Consider the following 16,823-nt stretch of genomic DNA (forward strand, 5'->3'; position numbering starts at 1 on the left):
AGCCTGGGGCCCCCCGCCCTGTGGTCTCCGGGAGGCGGCGGCGGCGCGTGCGCGCGGGGGAGGCGGCGCGGGGGGCGCGGAGCGAGCGCGGCCCGCCGGGCGCCGCGAGCCGGACGGACGGACGGACGGACGGACGGACGGACGGACAGACAGACAGACGCGCGAGCACCGAGCGCCCGCGCGCCGACGCGGCCCTCCCTGCCGCCGCCGCCCGCCCGCCCGCCCGCCCTCGCTCCGGGCGCCCCCCTGGCGGGCGCGGGCCGGGCAGCGATGTCATCGACGGGGAAGGACGGCGGCGGGGCGCAGTATGTGGGGCCCTACCGGCTGGAGAAGACGCTGGGCAAGGGGCAGACGGGTGAGTGCGGCGGGGGCCTGCGAAGGGCCGGGGTCCCGGGCGCGCGGGGAGGGGTCCCCGGGAAGGGATCGGGGCGCGCGGGGACGGCTTCCCGGGAGTGGCCGGGGATCGGGGCGCGGGGAGGGGTCCCCGGCCATGGCCAGGCCATCGGGGCGCGCGGGGAGGGTCCGGGGCTGCCAGGCGCGCAGCCAGGGGGTCCCGGGCGGGCTTGGGGAGGGGCCCAGGCTTGGCCCAGGGTCCGGGGCGCGGGCCTCGCCGGGCCGCTCCCTCCGCCCGTCCCTGCCGAGCGGGCCCCGGGGCCCTGGGCTCGGCGAACAATGGGCGCCGGAGCCCCGCCAGGCCGGGCGCGGCCCAAGGACACGCGGCGCGCGCGGGCCGGGGCAGGTGCGCGGCGGCCGCATTGTGCGCGGGGCCGCCGGCGGGGCCCTTTGTGCGGGGCGGGCGTGCGGGGCCCATCTGCCGCCGTGCGCGCTGCGCTAATGGGCGCGGGGCCCGGGCAGCTGCGGCCCGCTGCGCGGCGGGCGGGCGGGCGCCCCTCGGGCCTGGCCGCGCCGCATCCCCGCGCCCGGGCGCTGGCGGAGCTGGACAGCGCCTGCACCCCCACCCCACCCCGCCGCGCCGCGCCGCACCCCACGCCCGGGCCTGCTGCTGGGGAAGCGCCTCCCCGCGCTCCCCCGGGACGGCGCGCTGGGGAGAGCAGGCCGGCTGGGCGCGCGGGGTCGGTGGGGGGGGCCCCGGGCCTCCCCGACCCCGCACCCGGCCATTTTCCTCCTGCCCCCGCGGCCCGAGGCATTCAGTCCCCAGCCTCGCGGCGGGTGGGTGGAGAGGGCCGGCCGGCCCGAGGCGGTGGGCGCGCAGGGTGGGGCCCCGGGGCGCCCCCGGAGCCCGAGGGGGCGCTGGGGAGAAAGTGGGCCAGGCGCGGGGAGGGGCGGCCTGGCCTCCACTCTGGAAGGCTTTCGGGGTGCCCCCTGCTGTCCCCTTCCTGCCCAGCTGGGACTCCTCCGGGGCCCTGGGCCGCGGCCAGTCCCGTGGGGCCATGGTGACGGTGTCGGCCACTGGGCAGTCGCCGGGGGCTCATTGCCCAGGACAAGTTGCTGCTAGGCAGAGTTTAGACCCAGAGAAAGACTTTGGGGAGGCGGTGGAGGAGGAGCCTGAGTGTGCAGAGTCTGGGGTCACCTGATTCTGGGGGAGCTGCTGGGAGCCGGCCTGCCCAACCCTGTGCCACCCTGCTGTGGTGTGCTGACCGCTCCAGGTCCAGGAGGATTGTGGGGAGTTCAGATACCAGCCGATAGGGCTCCCTGCCTGCCTGCTCCTGCCCTGGGTCCTGCACACACATACACATATACACACAGACACACACACACACACACACACACACACACACACACACACACACACACACACACACACACACACACACACACACACACACACACACACACACACACAGAGCCCTTCCCAGCACTGCTAACCCCCTCCAAGGACCCTCCCCAAGCACCAGGGACATCCAGGTTGGTCTGACCCAAGATAAGGGCATAAGGGCAGCCCTGCCCTGCCCTGCCCTGCCAGCCACCTCCACATCTGCTCAGCCTTGATCCCACTGTTCCTACACGCACCCTTACATGGGCCCGGGGGGAATCCCTCATGTAAATTACAGACTCCCGACACCCCAGATCTCCCCCACATCCATTCCCACATGAGCCCCTCGTGTGCAGCCCCACTTATGTTGCCTTGTGAACCCCAAGTCTTTCCCCATGATCCCACGTGAACCCCAAGTGTTTCCCACAGCAGATCCCACGTGAACCCCGAGTGTCCCCCATATCTCCACTTAAACAGGCCCCAGGGACACCTGCCCTCCCCCAGCTCTTGCTGTTGGGGTCTTGCAGCCAGCTCCAACACTGGCTGCCCCAGACAGGGGCCAAGGGGTCAAGTGAGTGCAGGGGTCAGGTAAGTGGAGGGGTGTTGGATTACTGATAACAGAGGGACAGCAGGGGTGAGATCTGGATTTCACCTGAGGTGAAGTCAGGAGCAGGGGTGAGGGCCAAGGATCAGGAATGAGTTTAGAGGCAGAGAGAGTGCAGGGGGCTGAAGTGAGTGGAGGGCATGGGGAGTGCCTGTGAAGGTTGGCAGGGCTTGCAGTGAGGATGGAGCTCCTGAGCACCTGTGTGGCACCTCCCTGTGGTGGCGTGAGGGGAGCAGAATAGTGTCCCCACTCCACCTGCCTGTGCCCAGCCCTGCCTGTCCCATCCTGATCTGGGCACAGATAGAACTGGTCCTAGAAACGGGCTGGTGCCGAGTTTCTGGGTAGTCAGTCCATCTTCACAATGGGAAAGGGGCAGCCCTGTTGTCCCCACACAGGTTGGGGTCATGACCAGCTCCAGGTGCAGGGAGGGTGTGTCCAGTCAGGGCCCCTGGACCTGGAACAAGGGTGCTGGGTTGCTGGAGAGTCCGTGGTTCCCGGACCCCTTTATTTATTTCTGGATTATGTTTCCTTTGGGGCTACATGGGGCTCTCAGGATTCACTCTTGGAGGGCTTGGGGGACTTTTGGGGGTTCCCAGGTTTGAACCATGGCCACATGCCAGGCCATGCTCTGAGTCCCACCTGCCGAGAGCCCGTCGAGAGCCAGGCCCTGACGCCCCCTCACCTTACCCTGTCATGTGCCCAGCGGTGACTAGAACTGTCCAGAAGCGGGTGGTGTTTCTGGCGGACCCTGTACCGACCCTGTCTCCTTCACTATGGGCTGGGGATGCCAACAGCCCAGAGCCGCTGACCTGGCACCTTCCAGGTGGTGACTGGTCTAGAGAGGGTAGCACTTGCCACTCTGCAGCTGGCAGGGCTGGCACCTGCTCCTAGCCATCAGACACGGCATTTTCGAGGTCCTCGGAGAGGATTCGTGTGCCTGGCATTTGGTGTTGCGCCCTGGCTTGGGGGTACGGGAAGCTCTAGCTCGGTCCAACCACGCATGGCCTGGGCACACAGCTAGGTTTGTGCTGCCTGCAGAACCTGCTTCTAGAAGCTTCTGCCGGCTCAGGGTCATGTAGGAGCCCACCGTGCAACCCCCATCTGCTTCAGCAGGCAGGCAGGGCGGGGTTTGGGCCATCTCGCCTGGCCACGGCCCCGTCTCCAGCTGGGATGCCACCACAGGGGGCTGGGCAGGGTCCAGACAAAGCAGCTATTGTGGGCGCTGGCTGGACCCAGAGCTGGACATGCCGGCCATGGTGGCCCAGAGGGCGTCTGCCGCCACCACTGCTTCTCCAGAGGGGACATGGATCTATGCCCACCAGGTCCTGGGGGCACCACTGACTGCCTAGGACCCTGGAGTGGATGCCTCGGCACCTTTGGGATCCCTGGCTCGTCGGTTCTGATCTGGGCGGTGCCCAGCTGTGCCACTGGGCGGGGCTGGCCGGGGTCCAGGACAGAGGCTGGTGGGCAGTAGGGCCACGAGGCTGGTGACATATGGGAGCTGGGGACACACTAGTCCACCCCTGTTATGGCGGTTTGTGGGGGTGGAGAGAGGCTTCTGGGCCAAAATGTGGGTCAGGGAACCCCAGAACACTGGCGGGACTGGATGGGGGCAGCATCAGTGCTGGTTGGACGTGGGGACAGGGGACACTGGGCCCTTCATGCGGCTGGAACACAGAGGCCACAGGAGATGCCGCTTAGATTCCTGGGCAGAGGTCAGGGGGACCCTGTTTTAGCAGGATGCAGGTCACTCCGGGACATAGGGGACTCAATCAGGATACAGTAGTCCTTTCCTAGGATGCAGGACCCCCCCCCAGGATTCATGGTTCCCCCAGGACACAGGGTTCAGTTCTGCCCCTTGACTTCCAAGCTATGACTTCATGGACAAGTTTGGGGATTCCTGTGGCTGAGGGCTCCTTCCCTCTAGTCCTGATGCTGAAGATACCCACTGTCCCTGCCCTGCTCCCTGCATCTGGGCCTGGAACTGGCTCCTGGGTGCTGCCAGCCGCTCTGCCTGCCGTAGGGGGCTCTTGCCTTAGGGACCCCATAGCTTGGGGCTGCCTGCACCATGGGACCTGTGTTAGGTTCCCGGGCTGCTGCTTCCTTTGTCTCTCCTCCTTGCCTGGGGAAGCAGGGTCATAGGGAGGGGGAAGCAGGGACCAAAGAGGGGACAAAGGAGCTAGGAAAAGGGGTTCAGGGGTGGGGACAGGAGGCCACAGGGAGAGGACATGGGGCCCAAGGGCAGGGGGCTTGGCACGCGGGGGTGACGCAGAGCCAGGACACAGGGTTCAGAGTGGATGTGGGGGTCCCAGTGGTGGAGTTGGGGGGCTGAGTCTAGGGGCGGCAATATGGGGTCCAGGGTTACGAATGCAGGGGCTAAGGATGTGGACTTAGGGGCCAGGATTCGGGGTCCGAGGTTCTGCAGCCTGTCTGCCCCCCAGCGTGCCTGTCCCCAGGACCTGCCCAGGCTCCCAACCGCCCTCCAAGCCGCCTCTGTGGCGGAGCTGTCCGACTCGTGGTGCTGAATTTCCTTTCCTGCCCGACACCTGCCCCAGCACGTCCACATCCGCCACCTCTGTCACCCCAGGACTCTGGGGTGCCTCCACTTTGGGGTTCGTGGCTGTGGCCCCTGTCTGGCCATGTGAGGCTCGAGGCGCCTCGCTGCTCTCCCCAGTCCAGCATCACGTGACCTTGGGGCCCAGCCGTAATATCATTTGACCCCACGCCTGTGTGCTCAGAGGACAGAGCCAGTCCCAGAGGGGCCACGGGATTAATGCATGGGTGTGGGGCTGCTGCCCACAGAGTGTACCCCAAGTCCGGTACCCCGGTGAGTGTCCCAGTGACTGTGGGCCAGTGACCACCTAGGTGACAGTGAGTGTGACCAGTCCAGAGCACGGTCCAGAGTGGCACAGCCCAGATGTGGCCCTACTGATGGCCCCTTTGGAGACTGGGCACAGTGCCCTGTCCAGCTCACACCTCGTGTTCCCAAGCGCCTTCCGGGGTCCTCACGGGCCAGGCGAGGTGGCACTGGGCACCAGATGCTGCCCCTATGTAGGTCGACCACTAGCTATGAGCCCAGGTCCCAAGGTTTAGACGCAGGGGCCCTCAAACTTTTTAAACAGGGGGCCAGTTCACTGTCCCTCAGACCATTGGAGGGTCTGACTCTAGTAAAAACAAAACTTATGAACGAATTCTTATGCACACTGCATTTATCTAATTTTGCAATGAAGAAACAAAACAGATACAAATACAATATGTGGCCCGCGGGCCATAGTTTGAGGACCACTGGAGAGCGACTGGTCCAGCCAGATGGGCTCCCAGTAGTGGGCAAGGGGTGGGCCATGGGGGCCCTTGGTCTCGGGTAGAGTCAGGGTCTGGACCTCAGTGCCCAGTGCACAGCAGCCCTGGATGCCCTCACGGAGGGCCCCGGCCATCTGATGCCTGGCTGCCTTTGGGGGTCCTGTAGGGTGAGACATGTAAGACCAAGTGCAGGGGTGAGGCGTGTCTGGAGCATTGCAGGGATGAGGTAGATATGCAGCGAGTGCAGGGGTGAGAGGGTTGTGGAGCAAGTACAGGGGTGGGTTCCGGGCTCCCTGCATTCCAAGACCACTCAGTGCCCTGTGTGCCAGCTGCCCACCCTCCCCCTGGGCCTGCCCAGCCTCAACGGTGGCTGACGGCTGACCCGCTCCTCGCAGTGCCACCACACAGCGCCCAGGCCCTGTGCCCAGGTCCCCTGCGCAGAAGCTGAATGCACGTCTGCGTTGGAGCCCGGAGAGGACAGGACGTGTCGGACCGTTTCAGCGCACACTGCAAGGGCTCATTTCCGGCACAAACCCATGTCTCCTGCAGACTGGCCAGAGCCTCCACACGCAGTCTGCAGACACACACAGACACAGACACAGACAGACAGACAGACAGACAGACACACACACACACACACACACACACACACGGCTGCCTACATTCAGGCACACGTGGGTGCATGTGCACGCACACAGGCACACAGAGCAAGTCGCAGTGCGTTACGTGGCAGCCAGAGGCTGGCGTGGGCACCGGGGCTCCCTGTGGCTGGGAGGTGGTGCCAGGGCAGGAAGTCTGTCTGTTGTGCACAGCAGGGAGGGGGGTGTGATTGCCCGTCCTCTTGGGGACCCTGGGCCCAGGAGGCGCGTGGGGAGGCGGCGGGAGGGCCCACCCAGCGGGGCAGCGGGGTCTGACCCGCCGGGCTCCCCGTAGGCCTCGTGAAGCTGGGCATCCACTGCGTCACGTGCCAGAAGGTGGCCATCAAGATCGTCAACAGGGAGAAGCTCAGCGAGTCGGTGCTGATGAAGGTGAGCGGGCGGGGCCTGGGAGCAAGTGGGCGTGGCTGGCAGGGAGCGGGCGGGGCCTGAGGGAGTGTGGGCGTGGCTGGTTGGGAATGGGCGGGGCCCGAGGGGATGCGGGCGGGGCCTGGGAGCCCGTGGGCGGGGCTGGCGGGGGGCGGGTGGGCCTGAGGGAGTGTGGGTGGGGCTGAGTGGGAGTGGGCGGGGCCTGGGGGAGTGTGGGCATGCCTGGGCGGGAGTAGGCGAGGCCTGGGAAGGCATGGGCGTGGCTGGGTGGGAGCAGGCGGGGCCTGGGAGCGCGTGGGCGTGGCTGGGCGCGAGCGGGGCCTGAGAGCACGGCCCGGTGAGAGAGTGGGCGGGGCCCTAGAGCACGTGGGCGGGGCCTGGCGGGAGGTGGGGCTTGAGTTCCTGCTGGCAGGGCCCTGGACGGGGAAGTGGGTGCGGTCGGGGCGGGGCCCGGGCCGGGATTGGACGGCGGGCGAAGGCGCCCTGAGAGCCCGGCCGGCCGCCCTGCAGGTGGAGCGGGAAATCGCCATCCTGAAGCTGATCGAGCACCCGCACGTCCTGAAGCTGCACGACGTGTACGAGAACAAAAAATATTTGTAGGTATTGCCGACGACGACGATGACGACGACGACCGGGTCGGGTCCGGTGGCCCGCGGACGCCCGGGGCTGGTGGGCGGGGCCTCGGTGGGCGTGGTCCTGGGCGGGCGGGGCCGCGGTGGGCGTGGTCCTGTGGCGGTGGGCGGGGCCGGCTTTTCCCGCCTCCCAGTCTCCTCAGCGTCGCCCTGCGAGGCCTGTGGTGCTGCGCTGTGGCTGTGACGTTGGGGCCCCGAGCGCAGCTCTCAGGCCTGCGCGTGCCGATGCGCACTCCGCACTCCCGTGAGGTTTCTGGTCTGGCGTTAGGACGCGAGGCTCGCTCGCTCGCTCGCTCTTGGGGCGCGGCCCTTGAGGCCCCTGAGCATGGCCTTGGGGTGGTCTTAGGCCGCGGGTCCTGGGTGTCTGTGATGTCGGGGTTCGGACTCCTGTGATGTCTGCCATAGGAGGCATCACGGTGCACGGTCTGTGAGAGTGGGTACACACGTCTGGGTCTGCTACGGAGCCACAGTCCTGCGAAGCCTGTGATGTCGGGGTTCAGACTCCTGTGATGTGGCTGAGGGCTGTGATAATGGGGGAGCGCGGCTGTAAAACGCCCCCCGCCCCCAGGGAGCGGCCCCGAAGCAGAGCCGCTGCCCGAGATGGTCCAGACAGGCTGAGGCCGAAACGCTTGTCAGCAAGGACAGAGCTCAGGCTGCCTGGCGCCAGACCCACCCCGGCTTACTAGGGAGACAGCCTCTGTTTGGGGGATAAAACCACGTTGTGAACACATAGACGTAGGAAACCCGGATGATCTTGGTTTTGGCTAAAACAAGGCATGGCCTAACAACTCCCCTTTTTTGTTCTAAAACTTGAAGAGGGATCCATGAGTCGTGTTGTGGTGTTCTCTGTAAGAGGCGTGAACCCCAGATCAGGATTTATAAATGTGGTTGTTATTCTGTATAGGCACAGCAAATGTCTGGAAACAACTACAACAGACTTTTAGCATCAAGTAAGATGATAGGGACGTTTTAAAAACCAGTTATTGTTGTAGCTAATTCCTATCAATCACTCCTAGTGAGAATAGACATGGTTTTAAAAGCATCATAGGTTAGGGGCTGCAGCGGTGGTGCAAGCGGTAAGGCGTCTGATTTGCACACACTAACCTAGGATCGACCACGGTTCGATCCCCTGGCGTCCCATAGGGTTCCCCAAGCCAGGAGCGATTTCTGAGCACATAGCCAGGAGTAACCCCGAGCGTCCCATGGCCCCCCTCCAAAAAAAGGCATCATAGGGTTAGATTGTGTATACATTATTCTCAAAACAATCAGCTTTTTCCGTACCCTTGTCTTATACATATCGAAATTTTTTCAGACTTCTCGTTTTGAAAACAAGTTTTTAAACACCTTACATACACCAAGCACTGCAATATGAGTCTAGAGCAGGGGCCCTCAAACTTTTTAAACAGGGGGCCAGTTCACTGTCCTTCAGACTGTTGGAGGGCCAGATTATAGTAAAAACAAAAATTATGAACAAATTTCTATGCACACTGCATAGATCTTATTTAGAAGTGAAGAAACAAAATGGGAATAAATACAATATGTGGCCCACGGGCCGTAGTTTGAGGACCACTGGTCTAGAGCATCCAAGTTTCTTTTCCATAGACTTTTTAAACAAGATTATTACGACATTTCTGAAGACATACATCATTGGAAAATAAGTTTGCTGTAACATTCTTATAATGAGTACGGTAGTAAGAGTCAATAGTATATAAGTTCCTTTTCCATAGACTTCTGTGGACAAAGACTTTCTGCAAATATACTTAATTAGACCATTTTTGCTGACATACTTAATTTGAGAATAAGTTACTAAATGATATGTACAGTCAAACATCCCAGCAGTTGGGAAGCATTGATTAGGATAGCTGAGAACCATTAAGAATCTAACAACATGGGCCCGGAGAGATAGCACAACGGCGTTTGCCTTGCAAGCAGCTGATCCAGGACCCAAGGTGGTTGGTTCGAATCCCGGTGTCCCATAGGGTCCCCTGTGCCTGCCAGGAGCTATTTCTGAGTAGACAGCCAGGAGTAACCCCTGAGCAACGCCGGGTGACCCCAAAAAAAAAATTTAACAACATGGGTCCCGAGAGATAGCACAGCGGTGTTTGCCTTGCAAGCAGCCGATCCAGGACCAAAGGTGGTTGGTTCGAATCCCGGTGTCCCATATGGTCCCCTGTGCCTGCCAGGAGCTATTTCTGAGCAGATAGCCAGGAGTAACCCCTGAGCGCCGCCGGGTGTGGCCCAAACCAAAAAAAAAAAAAAAATCTACCAACATTATGTATTTCCCTGGAAATGTGCAAACTAATACAAAGCACTAAAGTTTGATACATAATTATCTGTTTGCATGTGAAGCATGGAACAAAATAGTAGCTACTAAGACATAAACAGGTAGTGGCCGGAGAGATAGCACAGCGAAAGGGCTTTTTCAGTACTTTTGCCTTGCACGTGGCCAACCCAGGACAGATGGTGGTTCGAAACCTGGCATTCTATATGGTCCCCCGAGCCTGCCAGGAGCGATTTCGAGTGCAGAGCCAGGAATAACCCCTGAGTGCCACCAGGTGTGGCCCAAAAACAAACAAAAAGATATACACGGGTAGAACACAATTAAGCCAGCAATATAGGGACCGATCCAAATAATAGGGTCAAGAGATTCACCTAGAATAAAGTTAATTTTTTGGAGGTAACCCAGGTGCAGGAGGTTCTGAAAGCAGCTTCTCCTCAGTTGGACTGTGGCTGGGCTTGGTTTCTCCATCTCCACCTTCTGTGGTAGGCTGCTGAGCTCACTTGGGATGGGAAGGTGCCTGAGTCGGAATCTCGGTGGGGTGGCCCACTCATCTTCCTACTATTGGCCCCCCTCCACTGGGGCTGTCTGTTTGACTTCCGTCTCATCAGTGGCCTCAAGCTGCACAGGATGGGGGGCCGAAGTCCTCCACAGAGCACCTTTGAAGAAAGGTGGCGGCGTCAGTATCTGGGATGCTGCCCAGAGTCTTCAGCTCTCCCCTCTTCACTGCCTGCTTCTGTCCCCCCTGAGGTGGCTCTGCTGCAGTGGGTAGTGGAGCAGCTGAGTGAGGCGGGGTGCTGAATCTGAAGAACATATGTCATTTGGGAGCATATCTGCTACCTTTCACTGGCAATCTACCAGACCCGGATACATTAGAAGCTTTTGGACCCCTCTCTCCATCGCCAACGCTACACAGACACTTCCGAATTGTTTCTTCTAATCTGTCCAGTTACTAAAGACATCCACTTTGTGTCATTTCTGTTGATAAATCCATAACCATTCCGGACATTGAACCATTGAACAGTGCCCAAGACTTGGGTTGCCAGCACCGGCTTGTCTACCTGACTCAGTGCTTGGGGCACGGAGCCGTTTTCAGACTCTGAGTCTGCAGAGACGGTAGCTGGCTCTTCGTGCTTGGGAGGTGAGGGTCTCTCTGGTTCAGTGCCAGTACTCAAAGATAGATTATCATTCCTGGGAAGGCCTTTAGACTGAGAACTCATCACCGCTGGAGAGGCACTCTTCCCATCTTGTGGCATGTGTGCAGGAGAATCTCTAGGGAGCCTGGCACATACAGTCCAGAGTGCAGGTAGATGGACCGGAGCAACATGAAGCCACTCAGAATGGGGCCATGTGCACCGCTCTTCCAGTGAAAGGCACACCACATTTCAGGGGTCCTCAAACTTTTTAAACAGGGGACCAGTTCACTGTCCTCAGACCATTGGAGGGTCTGACTCTAGTAAAAACAAAACTTAGGAACGAATTCTTACGCACACTGCATAGATCTTAGTTTGCAATGAAGAAACAAAACAGATACAAATGCAGTATGTGGCCCGTGGGCCATAGTTTGAGGACCACTGCCACATTTGGTCCAGCTTGAGGGGGCCTTTATGGTGATTAGCTACCAGAGGGTCAATTCACTCACATTGTTGGGGGCCTTCTCGCGTTCTTGGGTCGCTGTTTGAGCACCATTTGTAAAATCAGCCCACGCACAGTATCTGCAAGCACAGGTGAATGAATCTGAATCAGTGTCACACATGAAATAATCCAACCCTGGCCGAGGGTGAAACACGTGTAGTCTGGTTGTCTTCTACCTCCTATCTCCACCCAGCTGCCTACCAGAACTGCCACTTTTACTGAGTACAGAGGCCATCCCTGGATGGATGGAGCAGTAAGGTCAGAGTAAGGCAGTGCTTCTTAATTATTTTCTGTCATGCCCCCTTAGGAAGAAAAAAAACATTTTTTGCGCCCCCTGCATGACTGTAAATAGTATCTTTTTTTTTTTTTTTTTTTTTTTGGTTTTTGGTTCACACCCAGCAGTGCTCAGGGGTTACTCCTGGCTGTCTGTTCAGAAATAGCTCCTGGCAGGCACGGGGGACCCTATGGGACACCGGGATTCGAACCAACCACCTTAGGTCCTGGATCGGCTGCTTGCAAGGCAAACGCCGCTGGGCTATCTCTCCGGGCCCTTGAGCTGATTTTTTTAATCAGATGTGATGTCTGGATTAATGGTTACAATGAGCACCTTTTGCAATGCATAGCTTTTCAAAGCGGGGTTTGAAGCAGGACACAGCAACTCTCAGCTCCAGAGACATAAACATAGGGCTCAGCTTGTTATGACAATGTTTGCCGAGATCAAACACGCTCACCATCACTGAGGTCTTCTTCTTGGGTCCAGGGTTCAGGTCAGTCCAAGGTTCGGGCGACAGTTGTTGTCTTAATATAAATTAAAGAGTCCTTTTATGGAGCCTCCGTGCCCCACTATTTGAGAATCACTGGAGTAAGGGCAGATAGCTCAGGCTATCCTGAGCCAGTCCTACCCAAGTTTACAATGAAGACAATCTATGTTTGGGGGGGTAAAGCCAAGTTGTAAATAAACATACAAAGGAACTGGGGATGATCTTTGTATTGGCTAAAAGAAGGTATACTCTAACAGGATTCATAGTCCTGGGAGGTCTGTGATATGGGGGTGCACAATCCTGTAAGTTCTGTAGTATTGGTGCACAGTCCTGTGAGGTCTATGTTATTGTCTTAATATAAATTAAAGAGTCCTAGTGTTGGGGTGGGGATGGTGAGACTAGGTCCGGTTACGTTAGCAGCTTTTGGTCCCCTCTCTCCTTTCACAACACCAGACTCCACAGTCTCCCCATCACCAACGCTACACAGAAACTTCCTGGGTTTGTTTCTCCTAATATCTGTCCAGTGAACAGACATCTTCTTTGGTGTCATTTCTGTTGATAAATCCATAACCATTCCAGACATTGAACCATTTAACAGTGCCCAGGACTTGGGTTGCCATCACCGGCTTGTCTACCTGACTCAGCGCTTGGGGCACGGAGCCGTTTTCAGACTCTGAGTCTGAGGAGATGGTAGCTCGCTTATCATTCTTGGGAGATGGGGATCTCTCTGGTTTAGTGTCAATAATACACGATAAATCATTAGTTTTGGGAAGGCCTTTAGAGCGAGAATCATCACCACTGAGATGAGAAGGCACTCTTCCCCTCTTGTGTAATGTGTGCAGGAGAATCTCTAGGGAGCCTTGCAGTACAGGCTAGAGTAGGAAATGCAGGTAGATAGACTAGAGCAACATGAAGCCATTCAGAACAGGAGCCATGTTCACCGATGTTCCAGTGAAAGGCACAGCATGTTCAGTCCAGCTCGAGGGGGCTGTCCACCAAAGGGTCAAGTCACAATTAGCACTCATCATCGCTGAGGTCTTCTTCTTGGGTCCAGGGTTCAAGTCAGTCCACGGTTCGGGCGCCAGTTGTTGCCTTAATATAAATTAAAGAGTCCTGGGGTTGGTGTGGGGATGGTGAGGCCTTTCTGGGCTCAACCCGGCTCCCACAGCCCCTATGGTCTGGCGGGTCTGGAGGTTGCAGGGTGAAGGCGGAGAGATTCCCAAAGCAGTCGGATGAAGTTCCAGGAGTCAGCCAGCTTTAGTTCACGGTCCCTACCGCCATGCACATCTCCTCACATGGCCTCTATACTAAGCCTTTTCCTAGAAGCCACTTCTCTGCTCCTCCTGGCTCTCTCAGCCTGTCTCCCTTCCAGCCGCTTCTTCCAGGCTTCCTCACTGGCTTCCAGGCTGACCAACTCTCTTTAGTGATGCCACTGCTGCTGCTTCTTTGATGATACTGAATTGCTGATGCTGAATCTCTGATGATGATGGCTCCCCCCACTTCTCTCTCTAACTCTCTTTCTTCTCCCCTCCCTCTCCCCCATGCAGACTCCTCTACCCGCCCATTCCAGGTGTGGCAGTTCTGATCATGCAGGTGGGATAGATGAGTTGGGGGAGGGGATACCCATATATGATATGGGGGTTCAGACAGGGTTGCCCATAGAGGCTGGAACATCCCATGACCTCACCACCTCTGACTCATGAGGAAGCACATAGGTGGGAGTTTGGGGTTTCTGGAGGCTGACTTGGGGTGTCTTTTCCAGACAGGTCTTTGGTTCCCAGAGTCTGTCCCATACGCAACCCCCAAATTTTGCAAGAACTGAAGCTGCTCCCATGTCCCTATCCTCAGCTATCCCAGGACCTCATGGAGTTGGTTCAGCTCCTAGGCCCCTCCTCCTCTGTCCCCATTCTTCCCCCTATCCTAGCCGGTTCCCCTGGCCTACAGAGCAAACATGGAGCTCTTTGAGGTTCTGGGGGGTCAGGATCGAGCCCAGCACCGCCCGAGCCTGTCCCAGCGGCTTCCCAGGGCCTGTGCTGCTGCCCCTGCAGGTACCTGGTGCTGGAGCACGTGTCGGGAGGGGAGCTGTTCGACTACCTGGTCAAGAAGGGGCGCCTCACCCCCAAGGAGGCCCGCAAGTTCTTCCGGCAGATCATTTCTGCCCTCGACTTCTGCCACAGTCACTCTATCTGGTAGGCACGGGGACCCCCCCAGCCCACTGGCAGTCCAGACTGCGACCCTCAGCCAGGCAGAGCTGGGGCGTAAGCCGTCACGGGGCCCCTGGGTGGTGTGTAGGCTACCCATGTGGTCCCAGCCCCCCACCCCCGCTTTCCTGTGCAGCCACAGGGACCTGAAGCCCGAGAACCTTCTGCTGGACGAGAAGAACAACATCCGCATTGCCGACTTTGGCATGGCCTCGCTGCAGGTGGGGGACAGCCTGCTGGAGACCAGCTGCGGGTGAGCATGTGGCCCGTGCCCCCTAAGCCCCTCACTCACCCCCACCCCCACCATACTCACCTTTGTCCTAACCGACTCACCCACACTCCTACACTCACTCCCTTTACCCATATCCACTCTTGCATCCACACTCGTCCATACTCAGCTCTGCATTCACCCATACTCACCAAATTCACCCTGTACTGACCTCCACACCCCCACTCCCCCCCCCCACTCATCCACACCCACTCCTGCACAATTGTTTTTGGTTTTGGGGTCACACCCAGCAGCACTCAGGGGTTCCCCCTGGCTCTACGCTTAGAAATTGCTCCTGGCAGGCTCTGGCGACCACATGGGATGCTGGGATTTGAACCACTGTCCTTCTGCCTGCAAGGCAAATGCCCCACCTCCATGCTATCTCTCTGGCCCCACTCCTGCACTTATTTATTTATTTGTTTGCTTGTTTGTTTGTTTTTGGACCACGCTCGGCAGTACTCGGGTTACTCCTGGCTCTGTGCTCAAAAATCACTCCTGGCAGGTTCGGGGGACCATGTGGGATGCTGGGATTTGAACCACCATCTGTGCTGGATAGGCTGCGTGCAAGGCAAATGCCCTACCGCCGTGCTACCACTCCAGCCCACCCCACACTCCTAAACACTGACCCACACCCACCTACACTCACCACACCCACATTCACCCCTGCCCTCACCCCAATACCCAAAAGTCTCACCCCTATGCTCACCTCTACAAGACCCCACTGACCCATCCTCATCTCCGCACGCCCTACACTCACCCCACACCCACCTCTACACTCACCCCCAGACTGGCTCCTGCACCTGCACTCGCCCCTCACCATCCCGCTGGACCCTCCTCAGGTTGCCTCTGGCCTGGGCTCACACGGGGAACCCAGCACTGGGCTGGCCTGACTCTTACTCTGACTCTTCCCTTGCAGGTCGCCCCACTATGCCTGCCCTGAAGTCATCCGGGTAAGTCGCCCATCCCACGCCTCACAACTCCTATACCCTGCACAGCCTGGGACTTCTGACCCCCTCCCTGCTGCCTCCCACCCTCACCCCACTCCCCGGGCCCTGTGCCCTCAATGACAGGGACCCACTCTTCGCAGGGGGAGAAGTACGATGGCCGCAAGGCGGATGTGTGGAGCTGTGGGGTCATCCTCTTCGCCTTGCTGGTGGTGAGCGCCCCCTGCAGCCTGTCCCTCCCCCTCCCTGCTCATTCCTTCCCCCCCCTGTGCCCCCCACCCTCCCCAGTCCCTCTCCCACCCTCACCGCCCCTTCCCTCCCCACAGGGGGCGCTGCCCTTCGATGACGACAACCTGCGGCAACTGCTGGAGAAGGTCAAGCGGGGCGTGTTCCACATGCCGCACTTCATCCCGCCCGATTGCCAGAGCCTGCTGCGTGGCATGATAGAGGTGGACGCCGCGCGGCGCCTCACGGTGCGTCTTCCCCCTGCCCTGGGCCTGGCTCCGGCCGCCTCCCCGGCAGCTGGTGCCTTGCAGGGAGCGCCATGCCCCGCCTGCGTGTGCGCACACATCTGTACGTGCAAGTGGGCGTGTGTGAGCTGTATGTGCACATGTGCACGTGGTGAGTGCACAGACATGTCTGGTATGGTGAGTCTGGTTTGCGTTGGGACACGCATTCAGGTGTCCACATGGGTTATGGGTGTCTGCGAGGGTATGTGTGTGGGGTGCCAGCAACACGTGTGTGCTTGTATATTAGAGCACATGTGAACGTACCCATATGCCTTGGGCATCAGTGTACGTGTGCAGGTGTTGGAGCACATGCGTATATTCTCAATGTTTGTGCGGGTATCTGCACACGCATTGAAATGTTAATGTGCTAGAACATATATGTTCATATAAGTATATGTACAAACGTGTCAAAGGTGCTTACATGCTTTTGGCCTGTTTGCATGTCAGAGCATATTTATGCGTAGGTGTTGTGAGTGTGTGTGGGTTGTTAGGACACACGGATTCTGGTAGACCTGTGTGCTGTGGGCATGTGCACATACATGTCAGAATCTAGTTGTGTGTACATGTGTCATGAATGTGTGCATCCACGGGCATGATAATATGTATGAGAACACTTGGCATGCCCTGTGTGTTCTAACACAAGAATGTGTATATGCCATAGATGTGGGCATGTTCATGCAGAGCCTATCACGTGTGTTAGAACATGTGGATGTGCTTGCATGCGAGTATATGAACTTGTTCGGCATGTCAAAATACACACCTATGTGTATACAAATATGTCACTGATGGATGTGTATCCTGAGCATGTTAAGAGTATAAAAGTGGGCCGGGAGAGATAGCACAGCGGCGTTTGCCTTGCAAGTAGCCGATCCAGGACCAAAGGTGGTTGGTTCGAATCCTGGTGTCCCACATGGTCCCCCGTGCCAGCCAGGAGCTATTGCTGAGCAGACAG

At 58.6% G+C, this 16,823-nt stretch overlaps 1 protein-coding gene across 8 annotated transcripts in view; it reads left to right on the plus strand.

The window, feature by feature from the left end:
* The first annotated feature begins 206 nt into the window (after positions 1 to 206).
* BRSK2 (BR serine/threonine kinase 2) overlaps positions 207 to 16,823 on the plus strand; it is a 28,988-nt gene continuing 12,371 nt past the window's right edge. For 6 of the 8 annotated variants that reach the window (XM_049781133.1, XM_049781135.1, XM_049781129.1 and 3 more), the window contains exons 1-8: positions 208 to 355; positions 6,552 to 6,646; positions 7,154 to 7,239; positions 13,998 to 14,138; positions 14,287 to 14,403; positions 15,335 to 15,368; positions 15,506 to 15,574; positions 15,689 to 15,835. In XM_049781133.1, coding sequence (XP_049637090.1) covers positions 271 to 355; positions 6,552 to 6,646; positions 7,154 to 7,239; positions 13,998 to 14,138; positions 14,287 to 14,403; positions 15,335 to 15,368; positions 15,506 to 15,574; positions 15,689 to 15,835 — 774 coding nt within the window. In that variant the 5' untranslated portion in view covers positions 208 to 270. Of the gene's footprint in view, positions 356 to 6,551; positions 6,647 to 7,153; positions 7,240 to 13,997; positions 14,139 to 14,286; positions 14,404 to 15,334; positions 15,369 to 15,505; positions 15,575 to 15,688; positions 15,836 to 16,823 lie in introns of all 8 variants that reach the window. The other 2 variants (XM_049781128.1, XM_049781130.1) reach the window with 1 other exon arrangement.

Source organism: Suncus etruscus, chromosome 9 (genome assembly GCF_024139225.1).
Source record: "Suncus etruscus isolate mSunEtr1 chromosome 9, mSunEtr1.pri.cur, whole genome shotgun sequence".
Lineage (NCBI taxonomy): Eukaryota > Metazoa > Chordata > Mammalia > Eulipotyphla > Soricidae > Suncus > Suncus etruscus.